The sequence below is a fragment of the Trifolium pratense genome, linkage group LG7, assembly GCF_020283565.1.
Source record: "Trifolium pratense cultivar HEN17-A07 linkage group LG7, ARS_RC_1.1, whole genome shotgun sequence".
Lineage (NCBI taxonomy): Eukaryota > Viridiplantae > Streptophyta > Magnoliopsida > Fabales > Fabaceae > Trifolium > Trifolium pratense.
The window spans coordinates 15,007,997-15,023,059 of record NC_060065.1 but is presented as its reverse complement, the minus strand read 5'-3'; the positions used below and the strand labels follow the sequence as shown (position 1 = coordinate 15,023,059).

The 15,063-nt window shown below is 28.9% G+C and overlaps 3 protein-coding genes across 3 annotated transcripts in view; 2 read left to right on the top strand and 1 right to left on the bottom strand.

Moving 5' to 3' along the window:
• The window catches only part of LOC123896745 (guanine nucleotide exchange factor SPIKE 1-like), a 31,433-nt gene extending 26,666 nt beyond the window's left edge, over window positions 1-4,767 (top strand). Inside the window, exon 31 of the mRNA XM_045947108.1 lies at window positions 4,263-4,767. Within this exon, the coding sequence (XP_045803064.1) occupies window positions 4,263-4,458 (196 nt within the window). The 3' untranslated portion in view covers window positions 4,459-4,767. The remainder of the gene's footprint in view (window positions 1-4,262) is intronic.
• LOC123896747 (ATP-dependent zinc metalloprotease FTSH 12, chloroplastic-like) lies at window positions 2,949-4,227 on the top strand. The gene is made up of 2 exons (XM_045947111.1): window positions 2,949-3,314; window positions 4,012-4,227. The coding sequence occupies exons 1-2, from the start codon at window positions 3,035-3,037 to the stop codon at window positions 4,167-4,169; spliced, it is 438 nt and encodes a 145-aa protein (XP_045803067.1). The 5' UTR covers window positions 2,949-3,034; the 3' UTR covers window positions 4,170-4,227.
• Window positions 4,768-6,209: 1,442 nt separating the features above from the next.
• Window positions 6,210-6,848, bottom strand: LOC123895935 (NEP1-interacting protein 1-like). Its single transcript, XM_045946400.1, has one exon. The coding sequence runs from the start codon at window positions 6,846-6,848 to the stop codon at window positions 6,210-6,212; it is 639 nt and encodes a 212-aa protein (XP_045802356.1).
• Window positions 6,849-15,063: the final 8,215 nt, after the last annotated feature.

Below are 15,063 nucleotides of genomic sequence, written 5' to 3'. Positions count from 1 at the left end.
AAAAGAAATTACTCATACTCTTTAAACTATCTATGACTTTGGATGAATTTGAATGAAAACCCATAAATTGTTTTAAGTTTGAAATTTAATTCTAGATTGGTTTTATATAAAGTTGGATGATGATGAAAGTTGGAGGTTCTTGAAACACAAAACTTGCTTTCAATATGCAATTATTTGATTTGAATCAAAGAGGATCATGTTCATGTTGTGATTGTTTGTTTTTTCTTAGGTTTAATAAATTAAAGGTTGTGAATTTTGAGATTTTTTATTTTAATGATTTTACAATGATGATATGATGATGAAATGTGATTATTTTGTTTTCTGGGTTGGTAAGAAGATTAAGGATAACTGGATAAGTGGATGATGATAACGGGAGCTATGGATTGTTTGGTGTGATTTTGATGTTTTTGAATTATTTTTTGATTGGTTTCTTTTTAAAAAATACTATAATTTTAATAATTAAATTATTTTATAAAATAAGTTTTATTGAATTAAAAACAAATAATGACATGGATATTAAATTTGTCTACGTGGACGCTGATATGCATTAGTGGCAATGCCACATCAACAAAATTAGCCTTAAAATGGAATGAGGATCAAAACTCAAAAATAAAATAAAACTGGGGACTAAAAAGTTGATTTTTAAAATAGGGGGCCAAAACTTCATTTTTTTAAAAATAGGGGGATTAAAAGTGCATTTACGCCTTTAGTAAATAACTTATAACTTATATATATTATATTTGAATAGTTGCATACAATTTTGTAATATTCTATTATTTTATGAAAATCTAATAACTTATATGTTTCGACTCTCACATGTTTTCTTCTATTCTTTTGTATATTTTTGTTTTTCCTTTATTATTTTCGCGCATGTGCATAAAATAGACATTATTCACTGTTGGCTGCTATAAGCAAAAATTCACTTTTAGGATAATTGATATAATTGATTTATAATAAGAGACAAAAATTCACTGTTGGCGCATGACGACGACCCATATTATGGGCGGCGACAAAGGAATCAAGGAACCGGGTGCGATGAAACCAGCAACAGCATAGAAACCCCGATGAACAAAAACAGGATTATCCTTCTTTTTTACTAAAAAATTGACAATGAAGAGATGAATATTGAAATTCATAAGAAGAAGAATAGAACAAGTAGAGTGGTCGGTGATGAGAACATTTATTTATAGATAGAAGGGTTACGTTTTTATGACCCTTGGGTTGGTATATTGCGTGATGCTCATGAGATAATAATTATTCCAACACAAATTACGCTGGCAATTAATTGTCATAGCTATCTATTAAATGTTGATTCCCGAAGGAAAAAAAGAAAAAATTCTACAAAATATCTCATTGTTTTTTTGTTTTCTTTTTTATATAATGAATGAAATATCTCATTGTTTTCTAAATCCAACGTGTCTATAAATCCTAGTTCAATTGGTAGAAATATCAAAATTGCTAGGTCGGACGCTATGATCGGGGTTCAAAAACCGGTCTTTTCACTTTGTGTGTGTGAGTTTCCAATGACTTATCATTTCAACTATATTAAAAAACAATACCATATGTAAATTACACAGGATGTATTTATCTAGTTATGTTAGACTTTCATTTGTCTTATGTGGGAATCGAAGGCATCACCACCTGTAAGTCGGTTTTTGTTAGAAAAATTTGCATAGAGTAACTTGAGAGTTAAAGAACTTTATTAGTGGATCTCAATAACATATCAAATAATGTTATTCATGACTGATCCATCATGAACCACTTTAAGAAGTGACCCATAATAGAATTTGCCTATTTTACACACATATAATAAGCTATTTTTTTTTAATAAGAACTTTTTAAAAAAATTGATTTTTTTTAATGATAAAATGTTAGATGTTAGTATATTACAATCTTACGTTAGTTTTTCTCCTTGTCAGCCAGGACTTGAATCTTGAACCTTCAACTCATTTAACCCTTAGTTTAACTCCTTTAAAAAATTGTTTGGCTCAACTTTTTTGTTAAAGTGTTGAGAAGTTTAAAATAAGTCACAATTTTGTAGGGACAAAAAACATATCGAAGGGCACTAGACTATTTGACAAAAATAACATATTATTTATTTTATTTACTTTTTTTGGACTGCATATTTATTTTATTTACTAATATACTATTATTATTATATATAAGAACTAGTTCAAAGACCCGTGCATTCGCACGGGTCCATTGATTTTTATTTGATATCTAAGTTTGTCATTATGTTAAGGTAGAAAATTTATTTAGAATTAAATATTTAAAAATTTATTATATAATATTGTTAAAATATAAGTGGAATTATTGTGTTTTTTCTTGTAAATTTATTTATTCAATTTTTTTATGTTTTCGTGATAAATAATGGTCCCGTGTATATTTTTAATAAAAATTATAAATTTTATTAAGAATATTTAGGAATAGTAAGTTTGATACTATTTAACTTTATTATTATTAGTGGTTAGTAGTAAATTTGATAGTCATATTATTTATGTTTCTTTTATTTTTTTGATAAAAAATATTGTTTATGTTTTTTTTTTCTTATAAAGTATTTATTTTTATTAATTATTTCTATATTCTTATTTTTATGCGGCTTCTTAATTTTTCTATATTTTTTTTATAATTTTCTTATTGACTAAACTTTCTATAATGTTTTTATTGTTTTTTCCTATTTTTATGCGTATAAATTATTCTCTTTTGTTTCTATCTATAATTTGTTTTGTTCATATTTTTAAGTATATCATTTTTTTCTATATTTTTTTTTGTATTTAACTTATATTTTTCTATATTTTTTTAGTGAAATTATAATGAGGATATAAAACATGCAACATAGTTAAAAACAATAAGGATAATTTAAAAACTTTATTGGTAATCGATTTTAATATATTAGTAATAGAAAAAAAGTATAAAAAAAAAAGAAATGGAACAGGGATGGATAAACCCCTTCGTCATCATCAACTTAACTTAAACCTCAAAATTCCAAAATGAAACCAACAAGCTGTTCCATGTAGAACTTCAAAATCCATCAATGGATCTCATTATTTCCCACACTCCAAACCCATTTCTTCTTTCCTCATCATCACTAACTCCAACTCTTCAAAATCCTAACTTTTTCACGTTAACCCCATCCTTCAGTAACCGCAGAAAGCTCAAACTTCGAGCTTCATCTACAGCAGACCCAAATGGCGCTGATGGGTCTTCTTGGTCACAGTCACTTGAACGCGCTTCGAAGCGGTTTTTGGTGAAATTCGGAGATATGGTGAAGAAAGAAATAGGTGTTGATTTGGGAGATGGTGTTGTGAAGGCAGGTGAGTTTGTGGATGGTGTGAAGAAGAATGTTGGGAGTGAGTTTCAAACTCTTTCACTGTCCGAGTTTGTTGAATGGAATCGGTTTGAACATTGGAAGGTAACTCAAATCAATTGCTTTGTAACGAGATTTTGTTGTTTAATTTCATTCATAGTGACACGACAAACAAATTGTTTTGGGTTTGGTTGTTGGATTTAGTGTTAGTTTATTCATAGGAAATAAGGTTACATTTTTCAAATTATGACGGAATTTAGAATATGATAACCATAGATAGGCAAGTGCTACATAAGAGAGTGATTGATCAAAAAGAAGCCAAACTTTTGTGACATTGCCTGCATCTCAAGGGCACTCTATCTAATTTTCTTTGGAAAAACACGAAACATAAGGAAAATGGGTTGCATGAAAGAGAGACGATTTTTATTTTGGTGTATAGAACTAGTTCCCAGGGGAAGGGGCTCCGGTAATCCAGAGTTCGGCCGCGAGGTAAGTAAAGCCTTGCCAAGAATTGTTTCCACCATGAATTGAACTCGGGTTCTCCCGAACGATTCATCTTAGGGGGAGCTCATTAATTACTTGAGCCCAATGTCTTGGTTAAAATTAAAGAAACTATTCAGAATAAGGTTACATTTTTCAAGTTATGAGGGAATTTAGAAAATGATAGCCATATATAGGCAAGTGCTACAATTTTGTGAAGGCAGGTGAGTTTGTGGATGGTGTGAAGAAGAATGTTGGAAGTGAGTTTCAAACTCTTTCGCTGTCCGAGTTTGTTGAATGGAATCGGTTCGAACATTTGAAGGTAACTCAAATCAATTGCTTTTTAATGAGATTTTGTTGTTTAATTTCATTAGTGACATGACAAACAAATTGTTTGGGTTTGGTTGTTGGATTGAGTGTTAGTTTATTCATAGGAAATAAGGTTACATTTTTCATGTTATGAGGGAATTACAAGATTACGGTCTCAGGAACTACAGCAACTTATAGCTGCCCTTCTCGAGTTCATGGCTGTTTGCAAACGTGCAATCCGGGTACATTTCAGATTGATAGGTGAGGAAGATCAGGATTTCCATACACAACTTGTAAATGGATTTCAGTCTCTAACCGCAGAGTTATCACATTACATTCCTGCCATTCTCTCAGAGCTATGACACTGCCACAAATATTTGCTTTGTAATATTTCTTTAATGTGTTCATATATATACTGTTATTATTTTCTTTCTTTGTTTGCAATGATGTGCAATTGCATTTGTATCATGATTCACATATTTAGATAGAATTATGCTGACCTGCTGATTCCAGGAAAACATGAATCATCCTGTTTGTGTATTGTGTCTTCTATTTTCCCCCATTTTCCCTTTTGTTAGCGGTGAGGGGAATTATGTCAATTCTGTGTAATATCTTAATTATTTCAGATTGTTTTGCCTTTTTGGAATACAACTATTGTGAATTCAAGTGCATCGATGGTATTTGAATAGCAACAGATTGAATACAACTTGTGACATATTGAATAGCAACGGATTTTTCACACGAAGACCTCCATCTCGATGGTATTTGAATGCTCGACAATGTTTTGTTTTGTTTTGTTGGACTAGCAATTTGTAGGAACACTTAAGAGGCCAACAACAGTGGAGGCGGCAAGGGTGGTGCATTTGATCTGATCATGTACGTGGATGCCGGGATTGGAGTTTATGGAATTCAGATTCCCTACAGTTAGGAGATCACACATTCAACAATCGTGACATGGTGGTCATTCAATCAAGATTGGATAGTTCAGAAAAACATATATAGATTTAAATTTTATAATTAAAAAATCGATTTTGATTATGAAACGGCCACTAATGTCCTGACTCCATGTGGGAAGCGAACAACCCTTGGCCCTGACTTCAAGAGAACTGGACCCGAGTTTATGAGACTGTTGCCAGAACATAAATCTAATTAGAAGGGTAAATTAGAACAATATGTTAACTAAAGCATTACAATTGTGCAGGAAGCAATACAAGCAAATGTTGATTTTTGCTGTTAAGGTTCCTAGGGGTGGAGTTAAAAACTTGCAAATTAGGATTATAGTTATAGTTATAACTAATTCTTGAAAATTTATTTGTGTCCTATATCAATAGGAATGGTATAGCACATAGTTATAGTTATAGTTATAACTAATAAATATTAAATGTTTCAAAATTAGGATTGAAGGCTAATTCTTGAAAATTTATTTGTGTCCTATATCAATAGGAATGGTATAGCACATAGTCTTGGGTGGGAAATGTTCCTGATCAAATTTACCACATTATCTGTAATGATTTTCAAGTTATCTAATCAAAGCTATATTTCATTGTCAAAAGAATTGATATGAACTTATTCATATATACAAAATTGTAGATTGTTTTATTGGCAGCAGCAGCTGATAAGAGAAACAAGCTTCCGATGCTGAATAGATGAAGATAGTCGAGTACTAAGATAAAACTTATAATTCATGTTAGATCAAAGCAAAAATATGAACATTAAGGCACGATGAAGCCTTTCATTCAGAAAGAACCACGATATCGTTAAATAAATTTCTTGTTTTTTTAATGGTTCTTAGGCCTATATATACCTGAGCAAGACTGACATGTATGTATAGCAACTGTTACATCACACTCTTCCAGTCTTGAGTTATCAAATATCTATAATACATGATGAATATGACCTATATATAAAGTTCTGAATTCTGTGTTTGGTTAATAATCATCAAGAAAACTTTGTCTGGACTACCAAGAAAGCAAAAATTAAAACAATACAAGAAAAATTAAAATATGAATCAAAAGGTATATATGAGAAATTGTATATATATATATTTTTATTCATTAAACATTACATGTGTTCATATAAACTAAATGAGTAGCACATTTCTTCCAACTAACAACTAAAGGAGGTTGATTCTACAAAGGGGGCATGTTCTCCTCACACCGATCCACTTTTGAATACAGTCGCTGTGGAATATATGAGAGCAACGGGGAATCTGAACTGCCGTTGAATCAGTAGACAATTCACAAAGACATATGGAGCATGGATCATCTGTTTTTGAAAAATCTGTTGTTGCAATTTCATCAAGATTGATGAAATCAAGTTGAGGAGAATGATAGAATGGTACATCATCAAGCAGAGCATTGTTGTGACCCCCCATGGTGTTGTTGTTAGCGATAGAATAAGAATTATTATCAACGAGAAGAATAGTATCATCTACCATTCTGATTCTGTCTCTTCCAGTATGAAGATTTGGTGGACCTACGTCCCTTGTTGTTGCTACAGGCCTCATGTTGTTGTTGTTGTTCCGGGGACGATGACCACCCGTATTATTGGGTGCGGCGACAGAGGAATCAATTGCTACCGGTGAAGAGAACAACCCCATGTTGTTGTTGTTGTTCCGAGGACGACGACGACCATCAGTATTATTGGCGGCGGCGACAAAGGAATCAAGGACAAAAGTATTGTCCAGCATGGAACCGGGTACGATGAAACCAGCAGCAGCATTGAAACCCCGGCGAACAAAAACAGGATTCATGCTGATGTTCACAGAAACGTAGGTAGGACAGGAGGAGTAGAGAGAGTGGAGAAAGATATTTGGAACTGTGGAAGAGTAAAGAAGAGTGAGCGATGAATTGAATCGATTAGATGAATTGAATAGTTGTTGGTTGATGTAGTTGTAATCTAATCTAATCTTTGTGTGCTATATTTATAGATACGTTTTTTATGACCGTTGTGGTAAACTTGAATATCACGCAATAATTTATTAAAGGCAATAGCTGTCAATCTAAGGAAAAACTAACCGTTTAGTCAAAATCAAATCTAACAAAAAAGTAATCTTGTCAATAAAAGACCAGCTGTTATTTATTTAAAAAAATACCAGCTGTTAATTATTGCAATTTGCAAAGTCGGTTTTGTTTTTAATAAAATAAATAAAGTTTATATATATTGGAAATTATAAATACTGTAATTTTTTATTCAAAATAAATAAATAGTGTAATTTTTTATTCAAAATAAATAAATAGTGTAATATTTTTTTTTATTTAACTAGCTGTCATTTAACTAGCTCATTATTTTAATTTTTTAAGAAAAGAAATTATATAGTGTACTTTTTTAAACTATTTTTTAAGGTTAAATATTTTTTTTCTCTAAAATTAAGAGAATTTTTACTTTCATCCTATAAAAAGAATCACATATATGTACCCAAAAAAATAGAATCACATATTTTCATTCAAAAAATAAAATTTCCTATTTTGTTTTTTTGTCTCTAATTGACAAAATTTTAATATTTTTTAGGATTAAATATATTTTTAGTCCCTACATTTTTTTTCATCACCACATTTAGGATGAAAAATCAACAGATCTGGAAAAATATATTCTGACTGTGTTGTTTTTTTTTAATAACAGCAAATTTTATTAAAACCACAAATCAGGGTATGAGAAATATCAAGGAGGGTATGAACCGAACAAAACAAGAAGGAGTAAAAACACTCCACACACACACCCCTAAAACAGAAGCTCTACAACACCAAAGCAAAAGGCTAAAAACAACACAACAAGATCCAAAAGCCTACAGCAGAAATCCAGAAGTCATACTTTTTCTCGTTTTGTTTTTCTTATTATTTCTTATGTTTTTTTTTGACGAAATTTTATTTCTTATGTTAATTATTAACATTATTATTATTTTTCTTTCAAACAAAACATTATTATTATTATTTTAAAATAAATATGAAATAATAACAAGTAGCACTGCATGATTGGTCACCTCATTAAAATAATGGGGTCCACAATTGCCCTGTCAACATTCTGTTAATCAAACTAGCTGTCAGGACTAATTTTTATAACAGAAAAAAATGTATGAAATTTTTTTACCATAAAAAAGTAAAGACTATTTTTAACCATAGAATAAAATATAGAGATTAAAAACATATTTAATCCTATATTTTAATCAAATATAACCTTATGTAGGTTTAAGATAATACATAGATATAATTAGAGCATATTTTAAACATAAAAGAAAAAGAAAATGAATAGTAACATATATCAACCAATTAGTGTTTCACTAAAAAAAGAAACGAATTGCTTATATAAAAAAAAAAAATCAAATTACCGTAAGTAACCAATGATTGTGATCAATTCACTTAAAATATCATATGATTGTGTCTTTATAAATTAATTCTTAATTACCAATTTTTTCTCGACCAAATCCCTAATTCACTGTACTCATCAAAAACAAAAACAAAAACCTAATTCACTTTGTTTGATTTTCGATAAATATTTGGTACATCGTCTTCTCTGAATCCTTTTCTTAATTTCGTTCATATCTTACACATGGAATTTCTTCCATCTTTCTATTTTTCTTCATTCTTGATGCAAGCTTGTGGTTTCCTGTTTCTTGGTTTACCCTTGTCATCAAATTTACCGCCGCATAGAGAACATGAGCAACAGCCACGTCTAAAGTTTTCACCAATTCCCAAGATTCAATACCATTACCACTAGCTAGTACATGATAAATTCTTAGTTGTATACTGTGATCGTAGATAAATTAGCGATGAATTAAACTTAAGCTCTGAAGTATTACTAATAATATTTGCCGAAAATCAAACAAAGTGAATTAGGTTTTTGTTTTTGTTTTTTATAAGTAAGTGAATTAGGGATTTGGTTGAGAAAGAATAAGTAATTAAGAATTAATTCACTAAAAACATAATCGCATGATATTTTAAGTGAATTGATCACAATCATTGAATTAAAAATAATGAACGGATTTAATTTGGTGTCAAAATAAAGTTTGACACCTGATGTCAACGGATCCTGACTCATTTTACACACATATAATAAGCTGTTTTTTTTTAAGAGCGTTGTTAATTGGTACGATGGCTATATATAAGAAAAACAAGAATTACACATAGAGAAAAAAAAGAAAAAAGAACAACCACATTAATCTATGACGTGGCAAAAATCACATGAAGGTTTGGAATAAATTTAGTAATCAGGATATATTCTTGCATTTCTTTAGATTGTGATTCGTAACGATAAGCATTTCTGTTTTTTTAATAAGAACTTCTTTAAAAAATTGATTTTTTTTTAATGACAAAATGTTAGTTGTTAGTATATTACAATGTTAGAGCATCTCTAATGGTAATACCACTTTGAGTATCATACATTACTAACGAGTGGTCCCTACAATGCCATGTAATATTTATGCAACTCATACATATTTTACTTCAATGGTAAATGGTAATACCACTTTTTGAGTATCATACATTAATGACAAACGGTAATATTTTGACATATATGGAAGTTATTAAATTGGATTTATATACCAAAAATAAAAATAATAATAACATTAAATTGATTATACGGTACCTTATTTAAGGTACCAGTATTATCAACTTTGATATCCTCTGTGTCACGTCATGGAACTCCAATGATAAAAAAGTTAAGGTACCATATCATTAGTCTATGAAACTCTCTTATATACCCTTATTAGAGATGCTCTTATGTTAGTTTTTAACCTTGAACATCCAACTCATTTAACCCTTAACTTAACTCCTTTTAAAAAAATGATTGGCTCAACTTTTTTGTTAAAGAGTACAAAAGTTTAAAATAAGCCACAATTTTATAGAAAAAAAAAACATATCGAAGGTCAGTGACTATTTGACAAAAATAACATATTTTGTTATGAATAATAATATGTAATGAATGTTCATTATTGTGTCGGTTTTCTTGTCCCCTAAATGTGTCCTATAAATAGGATCCCTTTGTTACAATGTAATGCACATCTTGAATAGAACAATACAAGAGTCTATTCTCTCTTCTCTTTCTCTCCTTCATCTCTTCTTCTTTATTCTTGTTATTCTCTAGGAATAGTTCATAACACGTTATTAGCATGATAGTCTTTCCTCTTTCAAGAAAGGTATAACAACAATGCGAAGTGACAATTTTATTTTATGTATGAATTTTTTTTATTCTATTTTTTCAGATCATTTTGTTCTTCTCGTTTTTTTTATTGATTCACAAACCTACGATCCAGAAGTATCGTGGTGAAATTTTTGAAATATGAATCCTGAAGATTCATAGTATGATGAAATTTTAAAATATGAATCCTGAAGATTCATAAGCATACGCTTCTAAAAGTACCGTAAAATATATTTTAAAATATGAATCCTGAAGATTCATAGATATAAGTAAAATGAACATCAATCCCTGAAGGATTGGATAAATAACTGATTTGATCTGTTATACAGTTCTTGAACAATTTAAAAATCAATTTGTATTCCCCACGAATTCCTGAAACATTCATTACGGATACATCTTTGAAGGATCGTGCAATTAGATCTATTATATATATTCTTGAAGAACTTAAAAAATCAAATTTTATTCTCCATGAAATCTTGATGAATTCAATCGTGACACATCCCTGAAGGATGTAGAAAATATTTGATAAGATCTATTATAGAGTTCTTGAAAAACTCATGAAGAATTCAATGTTATATATGCATCCCTGAAGGATTGGATTGCATAAAGAATTATTTTTACATTATAACGATATTATATCTTGAAGAACTTAAAAAGAAATAATCAAATTATTTTCTATATATGCATCCCTGAAGGATTGCTTAAAGAATGATTCTTACAATATAACGATATTATATAGTTCCTGGAGAACTTAAAAAATCATGGAATATTAACTTATATGTATTGTGATAGTTTTAAATTTCTACAAGTGTATTTTATCTCCTTGCTTATACATAGAATTATATATAGAATTTTATGAAAATGAAATAAGAAGAACATGTGGTATAATTTGTTAGTCCCTAAAGAACAATACCATTTTACGTTCTTATTTTTATTCTTAATACTCTTTATTTGAATTAAAATACATTTACTATTTTGTAACCTCTTGGATCATGTATGAAAATGTTTTCATCACTTTTAAGAGAATTAATTCCATTTGTTTACATATATTCCATTTTTTGTTTGATAATATATCTTTAATTCTTTATTCTTTGTTTTATTTTTACATGTATAATTATATATAGTCTTATGAATTCTAGAAGAATTCAACATTCAAGCATCCCGGAAGGATTGCTCAAATAATGATTTTTCTTGATATATATATATATATATATATATGGATTTCCTTAACTATTGTTAATGAAAAATTTATTTATATAATTCTTGAAAAACTTAAAATCCAATATTAAAGCATTCTTGTAGTATCGCTCAATGAAAGATTGTAAAATTGTGAATTTCTCCGATCATTCTAAAAAGAGATTTGTTATTGAGTTCCTGAAGAACTAAATTCTTACGGCAAATTACAATCTATATGATCTATTTGATCTTGGTATAAGATGGACCAAAATTAAAAGAAAATAATAGAAGAATTGTTTATGTCTCTCGAATATGTTCGTGAAGTAGCAACTTTGAAAAGATAATTTCAAGAATATTTTGTATATCCATTGTTGCACATACATTGGATGAATATTATTGATATATTTAGCTCATGATTGAATACATAGTTCATACGTTTTTCCCCCTCTCATAATAAAGATTATTCTTTGCAAATATAAACTGGTTGTAATTATTCGGTTACTTATTTAAATCAATATTTATTGATTTTAATTTTAAAAATATTTTAATTGTTACTATCTTCTAATTTCTAATTCTGCTAAAATCCACATAAACATTATTTTGTCATACTTTATTTTTACTCTTTTAATTCTCATACAAATATATTATTACTATTTTTTTATTTTGTTCTATATTGAAAAGAATTTTTTTTGCAGAAACATATTTTGTTAGCATGAAAGTATGTATCTATATTACTATTCATAAAAAAAATAAAATCGAAGGAATTAAATCCTATGTTTTATAGTACAAAAATTATTGAAGCTCCAAAAGAGCCAATACATTGTTATATCGAGAAACAAAGTTACACTTTGCTAATGTATTGTATATTTTAAAGTCTTAAAGAAATTTAGTATATATGCTTGGAGGATATTCATATAAATAAATATCATATTGAAACAAGTAATGAAGAAGATCTTGTATCTCTACATTACGAGTCACGTTATCAATTTCTGTCTCTAGTTTGGGGCATACTTATAATATTAGTGCAACTCAAGCACATATATGTTTAAGTAAACCAGAAGTTTACAATTTAAATCATATTAATTAAGTTTGTGATTGGCAAGATCGGATGAGTCATCCCGAATCTATGGCTGATGTGAAATATAAAATAATTTTATATGAATTGAAGGGCCTGAAGTTTCTTCAATCTAATAATTTTTATGTGTTACTAGTTCTCGAAGGAAGTTAATAAATTAAGTAAATGAGCATATTTTATTTTTTAGAATATATATAAGGTGATATTTGTAAATCAATACACCGATCATGTGGACCGATTAGATTCCTAAAATTTTAATTGGTGTATCAACCAAATGGTCGCATGTATGTTTGTTATAAACTCACAACCAGAAGTTTGTGAGATTATTTTTAAGAGCTCATTTTATATATATTATTATAGAAAGTATTTGATAAGTATCATATGTTAATTGAAATTTATACTGAACATCTTGTATAATATGTTCATACAAACAAAAAATAATGGACTTGAAGATCCATTCTTTAGACGTCTAAAGTTAATTACACGACCGATACTTACGAGATCATAACTTCTAAGTTATAGTTGGAAACACTCAAACATGTATGTTGAGATATTGAATAGCATCATGCCAACAAATTATTATATACATAAGCCCTCCCCTAATTTATTTGAATTTTGATTTATAAACCTAATTTCCCATATAAACATTTTTGGATGTGTTGGGTACGTCTCAGTTGCTCCAATATAATGCATTTAAATGGGTAGTAAAAGAATATTGGGAAAATAATTTTTATATGAATCTTCAAATTGAGCCAATAATTGGAGTTTTTTTTACAGCCCTGTAGGCTGATTATCAATTGGTGAATTAGTTTTCCCAATATTAGGGGGAGATAATAAGCAACTGAAAATGTGAACTAGAAGTTCAAATGAAATGTTTGAAATAAATTATTGTTATTATTATGTTGATCCTCTTAGAAATAATATGAAGGAGAAGTTCAAAAAAATAACTCATTTGCAAAGTTTATAAAATCAATCAGCAGCTGCTAATGCTCCAATAAAAATGAATGTCCCTGTTGGACAATCTAATATTGAAAATGATTCTTAACCACGCGTGAAGCATGGTAAGCAAATCGGTTCCAAAGATAAAAATCCTCAAATAAGAAAATGAGCTAAAAACAAAGATGACCCGAGTGAGGATATGAAAATAGTATTTGACATAATTAATTTTTCAGTTCCGGAAGAACTTATCAGGTACCTATAATTTACGAAAATATAGAGATCTCGACAAACTATGTCATGAATGGAATACGATGAAACCGAGATGAAGTCAACGTTGACAATATTTTTGCACATAGTAAAGCGCTATATGTGATAAACGACAATGAGTATCATGTATCAAAGTCTATTAAAGATTATAGACAATGAAATTATTGAGTAAATAGGTAGACGTGATTGATACAGTATTAAAATTAGCTTTGCAAAGCAAAATGTTGTTGGACCAGTAGTCCATACACCTGAAGATGAAAATAATTAGTACAAATTAGTTTTCGCGCGAAAAGAAAATAATGATAAACGTCTACCATTAATTGATTAAGTTTAGTTGCACATATGTATTACAATGTGTTTGAATGACTCACTTGATAATGATGATTATATGAGAATTCCTGAAGGATTTAGTTTTGATATTATATTTGAATGACTCACTTGCGCGAGACATATAAATCATATTATATTGAAGAGATGACTTAATAAACATAAATAAGTCTCTTTATATACTCGAGCAATTTATATGCATGTTGTATAATATTCCTGTTGAATATTTCCAAATAAGAAATATGAAAACAACAATTTGTTCATTTTTAAGAAAATATTTGAAAATGAATTTGTTATATTTGAGGCTTATATTGATGATAAAAAATATGATTAAGACTCCTGAAGAGCTTATGAGATATTGTCATTTTTCTTACAAAATAAGTAACTGAAGAATGCTTCGTGAATCATGAACCTTATAGAAAACATGATTCTATATGAAATCGTTGTAAGTTCCTTAATAGTGAATTACTAATTGGTCCTGAAGTACCATATATCAAATACTAATATATTTGTTGAGAAATATCATTTGTTGTAAATATTAACAGAACTCCTGAAGAGCTTCTGAAATTTGTAGATTAAAGAAATATCTGTATGCGCAAAATTTATTTGGAATTGCAAATTTATAATTTGAATAAAATTTTGTGCCTCAATAAAATGATATTTGACATTGACAAATCTAATTTGTTGTGTACTAAAATGGATGCAATGTCATTTGATGTGTCAAGCCTCAAGAAAATGATGAACAATTTGAATTGGTCTGGAAGTATCATATCTTAATTCAATTGAGGGCACTAATATATTTTACTCGTTATACATGTAGTATTTTATTTTAGTCTTTTCGGCCAACACAAATAGTGGAACAAAGTCAAATATATTATTTACCTTAAAGAAACAACAATATCATCCAATCATATGAAAATTTTAGCACTACATCAAGCAAGTTTAGAATGCACTTTTGTCGAGGCATGAGGCCTGTAATTCAACGCATACAAGAAACTTGTTGTTTTTATTACAAAAGGATGATTCCCGCAACAATTCAATATGAAGATAA